At 36.3% G+C, this 18811-nt stretch overlaps 1 protein-coding gene across 1 annotated transcript in view; it reads left to right on the plus strand.

Annotated features, from left to right (window-relative positions):
- The window catches only part of LOC123527581 (transketolase-like), a 52696-nt gene extending 49127 nt beyond the window's left edge, over positions 1-3569 (plus strand). Inside the window, exons 11-12 of the mRNA XM_045307148.2 lie at positions 7-223; positions 1608-3569. Of these exons, the coding sequence (XP_045163083.2) occupies positions 7-223; positions 1608-1798 (408 nt within the window). The 3' untranslated portion in view covers positions 1799-3569. The remainder of the gene's footprint in view (positions 1-6; positions 224-1607) is intronic.
- Positions 3570-18811: the final 15242 nt, after the last annotated feature.

Below are 18811 nucleotides of genomic sequence, written 5' to 3' on the forward strand. Positions count from 1 at the left end.
TAACAGGTAGTGAAAAAAAGCGGCAGTGACCAGGTGACTGTGATTGGATGTTGTGTAACTCTAGTTGAAGCGATGAAAGCAGCAGATAAGTTAGCAGAAGATGGTATCAATATCAGAGTCATAGATCCATTCACATTAAAACCACTGGATAAAGATACCATACTGGCTAATGCAAAGGAAACTGGAGGCAAAATAATTACTGTGGAGGATCATTACGCAGAAGGTTTGTGCTGTGGTTACATTATACTTATTCAGTTCCTTCTTTATTTTTTTCATATAAACAATTTAATCTGGAGACCTCATTTTCGATACCTTGGAGCATTTCAGTGATATGAAAAGCATATATAGCCAGTTAGTATAAAATGTCTTCTTACAAAAAGTTAGAAAAAATATTGAGATGTTATGTTACATATAAGAAAAGAATTCTGTTCTGAAAATCATCATCCTCTGAAAATGCTCCAATGAAATTAAACATTTAGCAATTTAAGGTTATGTAGACATTTTCTCAATGAATAAATTTGAAACTAAGAAATTTGCAATGAAAGTGGTCTAGACCTTTTCTCAGTACAATAAGCAATAAAACTTAAGCCAAATTGTCACAACCTTATATGACTCATTTTGTTCGTCATCCGTCTGTTCACATTAAGTTTGTTTATTCTCTAGCATCCACAATTTTGAAGCAATCTTAATCAAACTTTGTCACAGTGTTTTTGGTCACAAGACCTTAGATGAGTTCGAATATGGGCTAGATCCGATCAATATATCTAGAGTTACGAGCCCTTGATTGACAAAATTTGCTATATTTCACTTTGTTTACAGCTAGTATCTTCATTTCTTCACCAATCCTTATCATATTTATAAAGAATGTTTATGACTTCAAGATCTTGGATGAGTTAGATTATTAGCGAAATTGGGCCAGTTGGACAAGAGTTATGTGCCCTTGATTGACAACATTTGTTATATTTCACCATGTTTACACTCTAGCATCTTCATTTCTTCACCTCACCAATCATCATATTTACATAGAATGTGTACGACCTAAAGATCTTGGATGAGTTCAATTATGAGTAAAATCGGGCTGGTAGGACCAGAGTTATATGCCTTTGATTTACAAAAATTACTTTATTTTACGTTGTTTACTCTCTAGCACCTTCATTTCATCACCAATCCAAAACATAGTACATGTATTGCCATAAAATCTTGGTTGAGTTCAATTTTGAACAATATCAGACAAGAAGGACCAGTGTTATGGGCCCTTGATTTTACAAAAATCCTTATATTTTACCTTGTTTACTCTATAACACCTTCATTCCTTCAGCAGTCCAAATCATATTTATACGGAAAGTGTATGAGCTTAAGATCTCAGATGAGTTTGATTATTAGTGAAATCTAACCATTAGGATTAGAGTAACTCACCCTTGATTTTACAGAAATTGCTATATTTCCTTTGTTTACTCAAGCAACTTTATTTCTACACCAATCCAAATAATATTTACACAGAATGTGTATGATTAAAAGACCTTGGATGAGTTCCAAGAGCTAAATCAGTTTAGTAGGACCAGAGTTTGTACATATTTAATATTTCTCTTTATATTTTGTATGAACAGGAGGTCTTGGTGACAGTGTGGCTGGTGCCCTGAGTGAGGAGACAGGTATCCGTATAAAGAAGCTTGCAGTGAGGGAAGTACCTCGAAGTGGGAAACCGGCTGAACTTATGGACAGATACGGAATCAGCGCCAGTTGTATTGTTAAAGCCGTACAGAGTATGATGGTTAGCCAAACTATTCAACAGCGTTAATATATAAAATACAGGACATGCAAGGAAGATAGACACATGGACTACATGTACATATATCACCCTAATAAAAACTTAAAAAAAAACATTGATATTGGTAACCTTAAACACATATTATTCTCATTGAATAGAGGTATATTTGTATTTTGAATTCCATTTGTGCCATTGTCGTTTGTGGCTGGATTTAGTGTATATCGTTTTGAAAGATGTTTTGTTTTCAGATTTTGATATAATGCTGTTTCAGGTGTGTTATTCTTTTTTTATTCCATTTATAGATATCTAAGCAGATTCTTTTGTTAAAAAAATGTTGGGGTACATTTAATTCTGTAACACGTGCATGTTCAACAATCTGGTTTCGCTATCATGTTTATAGCCATAAAGAAAGGTTTATTCAGATTTTGATCAAACCTTGTAGCAGTATATGACTTTCATTTTACTAACCTGCTCTATTCCTGTTTGTTTCTGTAGTTTAAAGTAGAAATTAGCTAAACTTTCAAATGTAAACATTATTTTGATTATTACTTTTTTAGCTCATCTGATTTTTTGAAAAAAAATGATGAGTTATTGTCATCACTTGAGCGGTTGTCGGCGTCGGCGTTGCCTGGTTAAGTTTTATGTTTAGGTCAGCTTTTCTCCTAAACTATCAAAGCTATTGCTTTGAAACTTGGAATACTTGTTCACCATCATAAGCTGACCCTGTATAGCAAGAAACATAACTCCACCTTGCTTTTTGCAAGATTTATGGCCCCTTTTGTACTTAGAAAATATCAGACTTCTTGGTTAAGTTTTATGTTTAGGTCAACTTTTCTCCTAAACTATCAGAGCTATTGCTTTGAAACTTGGAATACTTGTTTACCATCATAAGCAGACCATGTACATCAAGAAACATAACTCCATCTTGCTTTTTGCAAGAATTATTGCCCCTTTTGGACTTAGAAAATCAGTTTTCTTGGTTAAGTTTTATGTTTAGGTCAGCTTTTATCCTAAACTATCAAAGCTTTTGCTTTAAAACTTGCAACACTTGTTCACCATCATAAGCTGACCCTGTACATCAAGAAACATAACTCCATCCTGCTTTTTGCAAGATTACTGGCCCCTTTTGGACTTAGAAAATATCAGATTTCTTGGTTAAGTTTTATGTTTAGGTGAACTTTTTCTCTTAAACTATCAAAGCTATTGCTTTGAAACTTGCAACACTTGTTCACCATCATAAGCTGACCCTGTACAGCAAGCAACATAACTCCATCCTGCTTTTTGCAATAATTATTGCCCCTTTTGGACTTAGAAAATAATTTTCTTGGTTGAGTATTATGTTTTAGTATACTTTTCTCATAAACTATCAAAGCTATTGCTTTAAAACTTGCAACAGTTTTTCACCATCATAAGTGGACACTGTACATCAAGAAACATAACTCTATCCTGCTTTTTGCAAGAATGATGGCCCTTTTTAGACTTAGAAAATCATGGGTAGGACAATATTTCTATTATACAAAAAAAATCAGATGAGCGTCAGCACCCGCAAGGCGGTGCTCTTGTTTAAAATCTGATACGTTTAGGATCATTTGCTTTGGAATTCAAGCATTGTCATACATAGTTATTCAGCTCTTCATGAAATTTGGTAGTTAGCATTATTAAAAGTATCATTTAATTTAGTGTTGCAACACAAATTATGTATTTTCAAAACAAATCATTTCAGTGTGATAAATTATGTTGTTATAGTTTTAGACTAAACAGTCTAGTTGCAGATGAAATGTCAAATAAATGTAACCATGGAGTTTGTTTCGGTGCTTTTATTATACACCTGTTTTGAAAATTCAAGATACTGTGAAGCGCCTTTGTTTGTCGATCTGCCAAATATTTTTGTTTGCAGATCATCAATACTTTAAACATAGATTCATGCTGCTGAAATTTGGTTGAGCAGTGTCGCTGTGGGAAACACATGCATGCAAAGTTTCAGAATGATCTACTCTAGTTAGTAATATCGGAGCAAAAAGTTAGCACTTTAAAATCCAAGTCTTAATTTCAGACTTAAATCATTGATGGAAACTGGCATGGGCTCTTCATGAGAAAGTATCATAGCTACAGCTTTTGAACTTTGTACAATGACTAAGAACCTGTTAACTAGATCCATCTCTTGCGTTTGAGGTCAGTATGTCAAGTTCACTTCTGATATATCTGGACTCTTTAAGGTACATGCAGTTCTGCATGTTCAGATTAAAAAAATTTCTACAATGTAGAATTTAGTTAAATGGTGATTTGTCTAATCTTCAAAATATACTTAGGAATTGGGCAGATAAAAAAGATAGGGTTGTGGGCCTATGGTGCTCATGGTGAGGTATTGTGATCACGGTGTGTCTGTCGTGTGTGCATGCGTCAAGTCATCTGTCATCGGCATTTGTGTTTAAACAACATCTCCTCCAAAACTTCTAAATGGATTTTGATGAAATTTGGCCTTGATGTTCCTTGGGTGGTCCTCTACTAAAAGTTGTTCAAACGGTTCAGCTTGGTTGCACATAGGGGCTGCCAGAGCTAAAAATAGAGAAAACTTCAAACGACATCTGCTAAACCGATGGTCCGATTTTGAAATAATTTCACACAAATGGTCCATACGTCACCCTCTACCAAGATTGTTCAAATTATACCAATTCTTGACAAAACATCGTGGCAAGAGGTCGTGGTCACTTTTCCTTATATACATATATAGTGGAAATTCAAAAATCTTTTTGTATGAAACTGCTGGCCCGATTTTAGAATAATTTTACACAAATAGTCCTTGTGTAATCCTTTACCAAGATTGTTCAGATTTTTTTGATTCGTCAAAAAACATGACCGCCAGAGGGCGTGTTCATTTTCCCCTATATGTATCTTTTTTGTGTGAAACTGCTGGCCCGATTTAAAATAATTTTGCACAAATGGTTCTTGTGTGACCCTCTACCATGGTTGTTCAAATTATTCCGATTTGTCAAAAAACATGGCTGCCAGGGAGCGTGGTCACTACTCTTCTCTGAATCAATAGTAGCTAGAGCCTTGATACTTGACATGTGGTATCAGATTTGTAATTTCTATCATAATAATTGTTCAATAGTGACCCTCTTGTTTGGTAGACTGTTTTGAAAATTTGAAAATTTTTGATTTAACAAGTTTTCATAATGGGAGTTTTGGAAAATAACAATTTCGATAACATGTTCGCAAACAATTTAATTTTAATGAAACTTCTCAAAGTTGTAAATAACCACATTGCCAATAGTATGATGAAATAAAAAATGAGCTTGTTTTCGAGATATTTGCGCTCAGGTTGAATAAAGAGGTCCAAGCACATTGGGCTAATCTGAAAACGTTATAAGACATGTCAGATGTTTTCATATCATATTTTGAATTTAAGCAGGTAGTAACGTTGCTGTAATAAAATGATTTTTATTTCCATACGCCGAATCTTGGCTTCATTCTAAGTTTTCCGGATAAATGAGGTTACTCTAGTACTTCCAGTTTATAAAACATGCAGAACTACCTTAAAAGTCTGAAAATTAACAGCTATACATTTAAACATTTCACATTTACTTTTAAGGAAAATTCTGGTTGTTAGCTCACCAGAGTGTCGTAGGGTAAAATAACTGTACATGTGAATCTCTTTAAAGTTTTGGTTATTTTACTGAAATACTTATACAAAATGGTACTTTTCGTTTTGTATGTTAAATGTCGGGACGCCATTTTCGAAGCAGGGGGAGTATGTCGTAGGGTAAAATATGTGAATCTCTTAGTTTTGGTTATTTTATTTCATTTTCCAACCCGCCCGCTTAGCTCAATAGATAGAGCATCGTTCTACGGATCTCGAGTTCAATCCTCGGGAGGGGCGTATGTTTTCCGTTTGATAAACAACATTGTGTCTGAAATCATTAGTCCTCCACCTCTGATTCATGTAGGAAAGTTGGCAGTTACTTGCGGAGAACAGGTTTGTACTAGTACAGAATCCAGGAACACTGGTTAAGTTAACTGCTCACCATTACATTACTGAACTACTGTTGAAAAATGGCGTTAAACCCAAAACAAACAAATTTCATTTTCCTGTTTTTTTTCCTGTCTGGTGTTCCTTACTTTGCGAAATATTCCAATACTTATGACTGGTCCCAGGGAAATAAATCATGACCTCCTATATTAATCTTCCCAATATTTTGGCATGTGACTCATTTTAACCAATCACGATCTGTTCACTTCAAAGGTCAGTCTTTTGAAACGTATATATTTTCATACTCTGCAAAAACAGGAAAACGAAGTAAAATAACCAAAACTTTAAAGAGATTCACATGTACCGTTATTTTACCCTACAACATGAGCAAAAGGCTAATGGTGAACTTCTGTTACCGCTCAATGTCCGTCGTCTGTCAGGTGTCGTACGTCCGTCAACAATTTCTAAAAAAATCTTCCTGAAAACCACTGGGCAGAATTGCACCAAACTTCACAAGAATGATCCTTAGGTGGTTCCCTTTCAAAATTATTCATAGAATTGAATTTTAAAACAAGGTCTATTCATTTAGTGATTTTGAACCCGTGGTAACGTGCCGCGTGGAAGTCCGACACCTTACTTCTACGCTACCATGTCATCGATTAACTTTACATGTTATTCTAGTCATGTAGGTACTTTCAGGACACTTAACGAAAACGCCCGAAAATATTGGCGAAGATTAATGAGTGCCAGGACAATACATCAATCTTTGAAGAAGTACAAAATTTACAATGTCATGCAATTATTTACACACATTTATTTTTATCTTTTATGAAACATGTTTTGTGTTAATTTTGTTCATTTATAGGCCGAGATTGGTAGCCGTGGAGAACTTTTCTGTGATTGACATTAATTGTTAAGAAATTACCCCCTGACCTCAACTGACCACAGCATGACTTCATGCTGTAACACATTCTCTCAGGGGCCTCCGTGGCCGAGTGGTTAGAGTCGTTGACTTCAAACCATTTGCCCCTCATCGATGTGGGTTCGAAACCTCATTTGGGGCGTAGAATTCTTCATGTGAGGAAGCCATCCAGCTGGCTTACGGAAGGTCGGTGGTTCTACCCAGGTGCCCGCTCGTGATGAAATTGTGCACGGAGGGGCACCTGGGGTCTTCCTCCACCATTAAAGCTGGAAAGTCGCCATATGACCTAAAATTGTGTCGGTGCGACGTTAAACCCAACAAATCAAAATAAAAATAAACATTCTCTCAGAAAATTAATGGTTTTATTACCTCCAAGAATTTTCTTGAATCTGTGTTTCCAGGTACATAGAATTAAACTGAATCAAAAGTACAAAATAAACAAATTTCAGAATATTTGATACAGTCATGTATATGGGTAGATGCATTTACATTTCACACATAATTTGCAGTGTTGATATTATAATGGATATTAAGGTGATGCATATATTATGCAGGTCAATCCAAGAGATTAATAGTACAGTTTGGATCACTATGTTGTCAGTGATTGCAAGATGTTTATAGCTCACCAGACCAAAGGTGCAGCTTTTAGTCTGTCTTTTTTCCGTTGCCTGTTGTTGTCTGTCCACAATAGTCCTGTGTGCACCATAGCGCGCCTATTTGTTATTTGATTTTGACCAAGATCTGTTTAGGTCTTTGAAGCAGTTATATCGGACCGTGGCCGCCAGAATTTTGGCTCCTGAAATGACATGATTGTATTACCCCACTTCCCCCACTCCTTAGGTTAAGATCCATGACAGTTTGTTCTTCTTTTATAATTGGCATATGCACAGTTTACATGGACTTCAATGATTATATCAAACTGGTAACGGTCTGAATACAAATTGTGAATTTGTATCTGTGACAGATGTGTAAAATGTAGACATGCTTCTAAATGAATAAAAAGTATTGTTTAAAAAGGGACTTATTTTCACTATAGACAAATGTCAGTCTAGTTTGGTTTTTATCTCAAAGAAATGGTGCAGCGGTTATATTGTAATCAGAATATAGACTAGTCAAGTATTAGAAGGGAAATGTACTAAAGTCTAGGAGCTAGTCTTGGTTTAAAATGTTTGAGACAAAACGAGATGCCTACATGTAGACAATATATATTAATTACATATTACATTTAAGGTGGAATGCGCCCCAAATTTTTTTGCCGAATTTAGTCCTGAAATTTATATTGTATAAAATTCAAGATATATGCGATTGAGCTCCGGTTGTACTTTGTCGCCATATTGTTCGTGTTTTTTTGATATTGTATCACAAACATGGCCCCTGACGTCACTTTTCGTGCAACGCCCAGTTTCGGGTGCTTCCGGTATTTTCCTTCCCTGCACTTTGAATGCCATATCAATGAAAAATATCAGAGACGATATTGTGACGTCAGAACGGAAAAACTCACATCAAGTTTTGTTACAAATTTTGCCTTAAAATGCAGTTTATAAAAAATTGACTCGATAAAAAAACGTAAAATGTTGGTATGTTGTTCCGCAGTGTATGTACGTCTAGTAGGCACATAAATACTTAGGGGTCACCGACTTTGATTTTTTTTTTTACTCACCTGAGCAATGCTCAGGTGAGTTTTTCTGACCGCTCAATGTCCGTCGTCTGTCGTCTGTCTGTCAACATTTAGCTTTTGTATGCGATACAGGCTGTATTTTTCAACTGATCTTCATGAAAATCGAAAATGGGTCACCTAGGGTAAAAAACTAGGTCACTAGGTCAAATCAAAGAAAAACCTTGTGTATGCGATAGAGGGTGTATTTTTCAATTAATCTTCATGAATTTTGGTCAGAATGATTACCTTGATGAAATCTAGGCAGAGTTCAAAAATGGGTCATATGGGGTCAAAAACTAGGTCACTAGGTCAAATCAAAGAAAAACATTGTGTATGCGATAAAGACTGTATTTTTCAATTAATCTTCATGAATTTTGGTCAGAATGATTACCTTGATGAAATCTAGGCTGATTTTGAAAATTGGTTATCTAGGGACAAAAACTAGGTCACTAGGTCAAATAAACAAGAGGGCCATGATGGCCCTATATCGCTCACCTGTTATCATTGCACTTGAGGACAAGAAGGTCCTCAGAAAAAATATCTAAGTCCGAAGGACAGGAACAACAAAGAGAAGAAATTTAACCAAAAAGAAAAAAAATTCTTACAAGGTACAGATATGTCAAAATACACCTAAAAATTGGAGGTACCATCCATGTTGTACCACAGAAAAGTGGTCTTGGTTTTTCCCTACGGCCAATAATAAAAAAGTTACTAAAAATAAGCTATTTATAGTAACGTAAAAGGGAAGTAATTAGAAAAATAAATATTGTAAGTGAATAAAAGAAGGATCTACCAAATAAATCTGTTGACATAAATGAAATTTCAGATCAGTATCTTCATTAGTTACGGAGATATACCCCTTTTAATTTGAAATAAAGGGAGGTAATTTGACATAAAATCAGGCCATAGTTATCTACCCTGATTGTCTCAGTCCAACTAATAACAATAATGAAATTTCAGATAAGTCCTATAAGTACTTACTGATAGAAATCCATTTTGATTACAATCAGGGGAGGTAATCAGATATAAAATAACTCTGGAACCTACAATTGGATCTGATTTGTCATGGAATCCCAGATTTATTGTTGTTGAAGATATTTTGGAAGTCTGTATCAAGTAAAACCATAAATGAAGTCTCTATATGGCTGCAAAAGCCAAAATAGCCAATTTTGGACCTTTAAGGGGCCATAACTCTGGAACCCATGATGGAATCTGGCCAGTTGAAGAAAGGAAGCAAGATCTCGTGGTGATACAAGTTGTGTGCAAGTTTGGTTAAAATCAAATTATAACTGAAGCTGCTATTGTGCAGACAAGGTCAAAATAGATAATTTTGGCCCTTTCAGGGGCCATCACTCTGGAACCCATTAAGGGATCTCACCAGATCAAGAAAGGAATCGAGATCTTATGGTGACACAAGTTTTGTGCAAGTTTGATTAAATTCAAATCGTAAATGAAGCAGCTATTGTGCGGACAAGGTCAAAATAGCTCATTTTGGCCCTTTCAGGGCCATCACTCTGGAATCCATAAAAGAATCTCGCCAGTTCAAAAAAGGAACCAAGATCTTATGGTGATACAAGTTGTGTGCAAGTTTGGTTAAAATAAAATCATAAATGAAGCTGCTATTGTGCAGACAAGGTCAAAATAGCTAATTCTGGCCCTTTCAGGGGCCATAACTCTGGAACCCATATTGGAATCTGGCCAGTTCATGAAAGGAACCAAGATCTCATGGTGATACAAGTTGTGTGCCAGTTTGGTAAAAATCAAATCATAAATAAAGCTGCTATTGTGCAGACAAGGTCAAAATAGCTAATTTTGGCCCTTTCAGGGGCCATAACTCTGGAACCCATAATGGGATCTGGCCAGTTCAAGAAAGGAACCGTGATCTTATGGTGATACAAGTTGTGTGCAAGTTTGGTTAAAATAAAATCATAAATGAAACCACTATCGTGCAGACAAGGAATTGTTGACGCACGGACGGACGCACGGACTGACGACGGACGACGGACGAAGGGTGATCACAAAAGCTCACCTTGTCACTATGTGACAGGTGAGCCAAAAAAAACCTTGTGTATGCGATAGAGGCTGTATTTTTCAATAAATCTTTATGAATTTTGGTCAGAATGATTACCTTGATGAAATCTAGGCCGAGTTTGAAGGGGAGGTTATCTGCAATCAAAAACTAGGTCATTAGGTCAAGAAAAACCTTGTGTATGCGATAGAGGCTGTATTTTTCAATTAATCTTCATGAATTTTGATCAGAATGATTATCTTGATGAAATCTAGGCCGAGTTCAAAAATGAGTCATATGGGGTCAAAAACTAGGTCACTAGGTCAACTCAAAGAAAAACCTTGTGTATGCGATAGAGACTGTATTTTTCAATTAATCTTCATGAATTTTGGTCAGAATGATTATCTTGATGACATCTAGACTGAGTTTAAAATTGGTCATCTAGGGTCAAAAACTAGGTCACTAGGTCAAATCAAAGAAAAACATTGTGTATGCGATAGAGGCTGTATTTTTAGCTCACCTGTCACATAGTGACAAGGTGAGCTTTTGTGATCACCCTTCGTCCGTCATCCGTCGTGTGTCCGTCCGTCCGTCCGTCCGTCCGTCAACAATTTCTTGTCTGCACGATAGTGGTTTCATTTATGATTTTATTGTACCCCCCGACAACAAAGTTGTAAGGGGGGGGGGGTATACTGGTTTCAGGTTGTCTGTCTGTCTGTCCGTCTGGCCGTCTGGCCGTCTGTCCGTAGACGCAATCTTGTGCGCACCATCTCTCCTTATCCCCTTGACAGAATTTAATGAAACTTCACACAAGTGATCAGTACCAACAGTAGTTGTGCATGGGGCATGTTAGGTTCTTTTAGAAAAAAAAATTGCAGAGTTATGGGACTTTGTTTTTTTGTTACTATACTATATACATAGACACAATCTTGTGCGCACCATCTCTCCTCATCCCCTTGACACAATTTAATGAAACTTCACACAAGTGATCAGTACCAACAGTAGTTGTGCATGGGTCATGTTAGGTTCTTTCAGAAAAAAAATTTGCAGAGTTATGGGACTTTGTTTTTTTGTTACTATACTATATACATAGACACAATCTTGTGCGCACCATCTCTCCTCATCCCCTCGACAAAATTTAATGAAACTTCACACAAGTGATCAGTAACAACAGTAGTTGTGCATGGGGCATGTTAGGTTCTTTCAGAAAAAAATTTTGCAGAGTTATGGGACTTTGTTTTTTTGTTACTATACTATATACATAGACACAATCTTGTGCGCACCATCTCTCCTCATCCCCTCGACACAATTTAATGAAACTTCACACAAGTGATCAGTACCAACCCTAGTTGTGCATGGTGCATGTTACATTCTTTTAGATAAATATTCTGCATAGTTATGGGACTTTGTTGTTTGTTACTATACTGTATACATACAGTCCACATAATTATGCAATCTTGTGTGCGTCAAATTGCAATGTACTGTGTCAGTGCATGCGGGGGGTACATTCATCACCTTTAGTGATATCTCTAGTTTTAACCAAACTTGCACACAACTTGTATCACCATAAGATCTCGGTTCCTTTCTTGAACTGGCAAGATTCCATTATAGATTCCAGAGTTATGTCCCCTGAAAGGTCCAAAATTAGCTATTTTGACCTTGTCTGCACAATAGCAGCTTTATTTATGATTTAATTTTTACCAAACTTGCACACAACTTGTATCATCATAAGATCTTGGTTCCTTTTTTGAACTGACCAGATTCCGTTATGGGTTTTAGAGTTATGGCCCCTGAAATGGCCAAAATTAGCTATTTTGACATTTTCTGCAGCTTTATTTATGATTTTATTTTAACCAAACTTGCACACAACTTGTTTCACCATAAGATCTTGGTTCCTTTCTTGAACTGGCCAGATTCCATTATGGGTTCCGGAATGATGGCCCCTGAAAGGGCCAGAATTAGCTATTTTGACCTTGTCTGCACAATAGCAGCTTCATCTTTGATTTGAATTTAATCAAACTTGCACAAAACTTGTGTCACCATAAGATCTAGGTTCCTTTCTTCAACCGGCCAGATCCCATAATGGGTTCTAGAGTTATGGCCCCTGAAAGGGCCAAAATAAGCTATTTTGACCTAGTCTGCACAATAGCAGCTTCATTTGTGATTTGATTTTAACCAAACTTGCACACAACTTGTATCACCACAAGATCTTGGTTCCTTTTTAGCTCGACTATTCGAAGAATAGTCTAGCTATTCTACTCACCCTGGCGTCGGCGTCGGCGTCGGCGTCGGCGTCGGCGTCACACCTTGGTTAAGTTTTTGCATGCAAGTACATACAGCCATCAATTAAAGGCATATAGCTTTGAAACTTATTTTATCTTTTTCTAGGTCAATAACCAACCTCTCTGGGTCAAGTCCCATAACTCTGACATGTATTTTGAGCAAATTATGCCCCCTTTTGGACTTAGAAAAATTTGGTTAAAGTTTTACATGCAAGTTACTATCTCCAAAACTAATGCAGATATTGATTTGAAACTTCACATGTGTCTTCGGGGTTATAAAACTAGTTGATAGCAGCAAGTCCCATAACTCTGACCTTCATTTTGGCCAAATTATGCCCCCTTTTGGACTTAGAAAATTCTGGTTAAAGTTTTGCGTGCAAGTACATACAGCTATTTCTAAAAGGCATATAGATTTTAAACTTATTTTTTCTTTTTCTAGATCAATTACCAACCTCACTGGGTCAAGTCCCATAACTCTGACTTGTATTTTGGGGAAATTATGCCCCCTTTTAGACTTAGAAAATTTTGGTTAGTTTTACATGCAAGTTAATATCTCCAAAACTAATGCAGATATTGATTTGAAACTTCACATGTGTCTTTGTGGTTATAAAACTAGTTGATAGCAGCAAGTCCCATAACTCTGACCTTCATTTTGGCCAAATTATGCCCCCTTTTGGACTTAGCAAATTCTGGTTAAAGTTTTGCGTGCAAGTACATACAGCTATTACTAAAAGGCATATAGATTTGAAACTTATTTTTTTCTTTTTCTAGATCAATTACTAACCTCACTGGATCAAGTCCCATAACTCTTAGATGTATTTTGAGCAAATTATTCCCCTTTTTGGACTTAGAAAATCCTGGTTAAAGTTTTGCGTGCAAGTACATATAGCAATTACTAAAAGGCATAATTACAGATTTGAAACTTTTTTTTTCTTTTTCTAGATCAATTACCAACCTCACTGGGTCAAGTCCCATAACTCTGGCATGTATTTTGGGCAAATTATGCCCCCTTTTGGACTTTGAAAATTCTGGTTAAAGTTTTACATGCGAGTTTCTATCTCCAAAACTAATGCAGATTTTGAATTAAAACATCACATGTGCCTTGGGGGTTATAAAATTAGTTGATAGCAGCAAGTCCCATAACTGATATGCATTTTGGTCAAATTATGTCCCCTTTTGAACTTAAAACTCTTTTAATATTTAACCTTTTTGGGTAATATTTTCCTGCTTCTGGGACAATATTTCGTATAGTCGAGCTTGGCTGTCTTACGGACAGCTCTTGTTTTTGAACTGGCCAGATTTCATTATGGGTTCCACACTTATGGCCCCTGATAGGGCCAGAATTAGCTGTTATGACCTTTTCTGCACAATAGCAGCTTTATTTATGATTTTGATTTAATCAAACTTGCACAAAACCTGTGTCACCATAAGATCTTGGTTCCTTTTTTGAACCGGCCAGATTCCATTATGGGTTCCAGAGTTATGGCCCCAGAAAGGGCCAAAATTGGCTATTTTGACCTTGTCTGCACAATAGCAGCTTCGTTTATGATTTGATTTTAACCAAACTTGCACACAACTTGTATTACCATAAGATCTCAATTCCTTTTTATACGCCCGAAGGGACGTACTTTGTTATCGCCTCGGTGTCCGTCTGTCTGTCTGTCTGTTGATTAGCAATTTCCCTTCCGCTCTGTAACTCTTGAACCCCTTGAAAGATTTCAAAGAAACCTGACACAAATGTTCACCTCATCAAAACGACGAACAGAGCGCATGTTTTGGATGGCTCACTTCAAGGTCAAGGTCACACTTAGGGGTCAAAGGTCATATGACTTTGTTTTGTGTGTATATTGCTCTGCATTTTTGTTGCATTGCAGTGCTCTTGTTTTTATTTGGCAGATCCTTCTTTTGTTCACTTACAATAATTTTTTTTTAATAACTTCCCTTTTTCGTTACTATAAATAGCTTATTTTTGTAACTTTTTTTATTATTGACCATAGGGAAAAAACAAGACCATTTTTCTGTGGTACAACATGGATGGTATCTCCAATTTTTAGGTGTATTTTGACATATCTGTACCTTGTAAGAATTTTTTTTTCTTTTTGGTTAAATTTCTTCCCTTTGTTGTTCCTGCCCTTTGGACTTAGATATTTTTTCTCAGTACTTAGATTTATTTTCAATTTCTTCACTTTTTTGTTCCTGTCCTTTGGGCTTCATCAGTCAAAATTTTGCTCCTATCCTCCTCTAATGTAATCCTTCGGGCATGTATTGCCCCGCTTGGCAGTGCTCTTGTTATGTTATTGTGTCATTGTGATGGTTCTCATTTGTCATTGCTTTCAGTGATCTTCTTGTTCTTTTCAGGAGTGTTCATGAGGGATACTGCCGCCAGAAAATAATGTTTTTAAAAAATCTGTAGGATTCTGCAAGGACAGAATTGTACCCATTTTTAGCTCACCTGAGCACGAAGTGCTCAAAGGTGAGCTTTAGTGATCGCCCTGTGTCCGTCCGTCCGTCCGTCGTCAACAATTTGACTGTTAACACTCTAGAGGTCACATTTTTGGCCCAATCTTAATGAAACTTGGTCAGAATGTTACCCTCAATAAAATCTTGGACGAGTTCGATATTGGGTCATCTGGAATCAAAAACTAGGTCATCAGGTTAAATCAAAGGAAAAGCTTGTTAACACTCGAGAGGTCACATTTTCGGCCTAATCTTAATGAAACTTGGTCAGAATGTTACCCTCAATAAAATCTTGGACGAGTTCGATATTGGGTTATCTGGGGTCAAAAACTAGGTCATCGGGTCAAATCAAAGGAAAAGCTTGTTAACACTCTAGAGGTCACATTTTTGGCCCAATCTTAATGAAACTTGGTCAGAATGCTACCCTCAATAAAATCTTGGACGAGTTCGATAGTGGGTTATCTGGGGTCAAAAACTAGGTCACCATGTCAAATCAAAGGAAAAGCTTGTTAACACTCTAGAGGTCACAATTTTGGCCCAATCTTAATGAAACTTGACCAGAATGTTAATCTTGAAGATCTTAAGGTCCAGTTTGAATCTGGGTCATGTAGGATCAAAAACTAGGTCACCAGGTCAAATGAAAGGAAAAGCTAGTTTACACTGTAGAGGCCACATTTATGACCATATCATAATGAAACTTGGTCAGAATGTTAATCTTGATGATCTTAAGGTCAAATGTAAATCTGGGTCAGGTGGGGTCAAAATCTAGGTCACTAGGTCAGATCAAAGGAAAAGCTTGTTAACACTGTAGAGGCCATATTTATGACTGTATCTTCATGAAACTTAGTCAGAATGTTAAACTTGATGATCTTTAGGGCAAATGTGAATCTGGGTCATGTCGGGTCAAAAACTAGGTCATGGGGTCAAATCAAAGGAAAAGCTAGTTAACACTTTAGAGGCCACATTTATGACCATATCTTAATGAAACTTTGTCAGAATGTTAATCTTGATGATTTTTAGGTCAAGTTTAAATCTGGGTCAGTTGGGGTCAAAAACTAGGTCACTAGGTCATATCAAAGGAAAACCTTGTTAACACTCTAGAGGCCACATTTATGACTGTATATTCATGAAACTTAGTCAGAATGTTAAACTTGATGATCTTTAGGTCAAGTTCGAATCTGGGTCATGTCGGGTCAAAAACTAGGTCACGGGGTCAAATCAAAGGAATGGCTAGTTAACACTTTAGAGGCCACATTTATGACCATATCTTAATGAAACTTGGTCAGAATGTTAATCTTAATGATCTTTAGGTCTGTAGGTCAGGTGAGCGATACAGGGCCTTCATGGCCCTCTTGTTCAATAAATCTTTATGAATTTTGGTCAGAATGATTACCTTGATGAAATCTAGGCCAAGTTTTGAAAGTGGGTCATCTGCGGCCAAAAACTAGGTCACTAGGTCAAATCAAAGAAAAATTTTGTGTATGCGATAGAGGCTGTATTTTTTCCATTAATCTTCATGAAGTTTGGTCAGAATGATTGCCTTGATGAAATCTAGGTCGAGTTCGAATATGGGCCATCTGGGGTCAAAATGTAGGTCACTAGGTTAAATCAAAGAAAAATTAGTGTATGCAAAAGAGGCTGTATTTTTCAGTTAATCTTCATGAATTTTGGTCAGAATGATTTCCTTGATGAAATCTTGGTCAAGTTCGAATATGGGTTATCTGGGGTCAAAAAGTAGGTCACTAGGTCAAATCAAAGGAGAAGCTTGTATATGCGATATAGGCTGTATTTTTCAATTGATCTTCCTGAAATTAAGTCAGAATGATAATCTTAATGAAATCTAGGCTGAGTTTGAAAATGAGTCATCTTGGGTCAAAAACTAGGTCACTAGGTCAAATCAAAGAAAACCCTTGTGTATGCGATAGAGGCTGTATTTAGCAATTGATCTTCATGCAGTTTGGTCAGAATGATAGTCTTGATGAAATCTAGGTCAAGTTCGAATATGGGTCTCGTACTCTGGGGTCAAAAAACAGGTCACAGGTCGAATCAAAGAAAATACTTATTTATACTCAAGAATTTTGCTCCAATTTTAATGATAATTGGTCAGAATATTTTTTCCATGAAATCACTAGGTCAAACATGTTTACACTGTTAAGGTGTGCTATGGTGTATTTCTCAGGTGAGCGACCTAGGGCCATCTTGGCCCTCTTGTTCAATATTTGACGATATTTTACCCCTACCCAAATAAGACATTACACGTTTAATCGTCATTTTTTTAACATAATAATCTAAAGAATATGCGTTAATTTAAAGAACATGCGAAGCTGCATGTATTAACGGTAAATTCGGAATGAATTGACATGAACGTATTGAGAGACATATGGTGAGATTCGCTAAGAAAGTGTTAAAGGAAAAAGTCGGTTTTTAAACAAGTAATAACATTCAAGTGATTACGGACCTGAAATATCTTAACGAGATATTTGATAAAGGGTGTAAATTATGTAAATGACATTTCGCATCTAAGGATATTATCGAAAAATACTTTTGATCATTGGTTAATCAACATGTATTATGTGTGTTGATTAATTGAAATGACTTATAATTATTTAGATTTGAGAGTTCAGATTGTGAATACGAAACTACAGTTTCTACATCTATATCCCGGGCATCCGAAGAAACGGAAACGGCTTTTACTTTTTCCGTACTTCTTAAATGTGAAAGCTGCAACTGGTGAGAGTTTTATGAAATATTTTCTAGCATTCATTATTCAGAAGTTTCCCGCCAAGAAATTAATTATTTGCATTAGACCAGCATTTGTGCTTGATTGTAATAAAAAGACACCGTCTCAAGAATAAATTCTCTGCGTCTGACCAGCTGCAATACTTTACAGTCATTTGAAGATCTTTTTTTTAAGAATAAAGTCTGTTTGTTGGAGTAGCTGCTCTGCCTTGCTATGGCCTCGCTGTCTTTGTCTCTTTGTCTCTCTCGTGCGGAAGGTCGGGGCTTTAATCGCGAGTCGTTAACCAAGGATATAAAAAATGATACCAGTTGCTAAGCATTATGCGTATAGAACAGACTCCTTTCTCATCTCGTAATCTCGTGGAGACTGGTGTCTAAATTGGTAGAATTTGTTTCATGATTTACAATAAATTAATACGTGTAAAAAATAGTAATTTCATATCAGATATAGGATCTGGTATACTGTTTTCGTGCTGATAATACATGTGAAATGGAGCAGCAGTCCGGCATGCGTCGATGAATATTTCTGGTAAAATCAGACAAACCCTCATATCATAAAATTACATAAGAACGAAAATTCTAAATGTTTAAAACATGTTTAAGTACCTATTTTCACGAAATTAAATCATCACCTGACCGCATATTAGCTTTTTTACAAAGCAAAGTTAGCATTTTGCCTTAGACTGAGAAGATTAGTAATATCTATTCTTCAAGCTGCATTTTGAAACCATCAGTAGGAATAACAAATGGATGATAAAAGTGGATATATTGTCCATAAGTATTTACCTGGCCCTCAATAGAGAAATAACCACTGCGTAAGTATTATTTATAGGAATTAAAAATATGGCATGTGCAAGTAGCTACGGGGACAAAACTATTAGCCATCAATCTCGGAGCTGTGTGTCCTCAGTCTAACATCCCTTTTCCAAATTTTATCTCCAAATTTTACAGGACGGAAAATTGATACACTTATTTCTTTTTTATGGTTCATTCATTGAAAGAAATATA

This window comes from Mercenaria mercenaria, chromosome 14, assembly GCF_021730395.1.
Source record: "Mercenaria mercenaria strain notata chromosome 14, MADL_Memer_1, whole genome shotgun sequence".
NCBI classification, from domain to species: domain Eukaryota; kingdom Metazoa; phylum Mollusca; class Bivalvia; order Venerida; family Veneridae; genus Mercenaria; species Mercenaria mercenaria.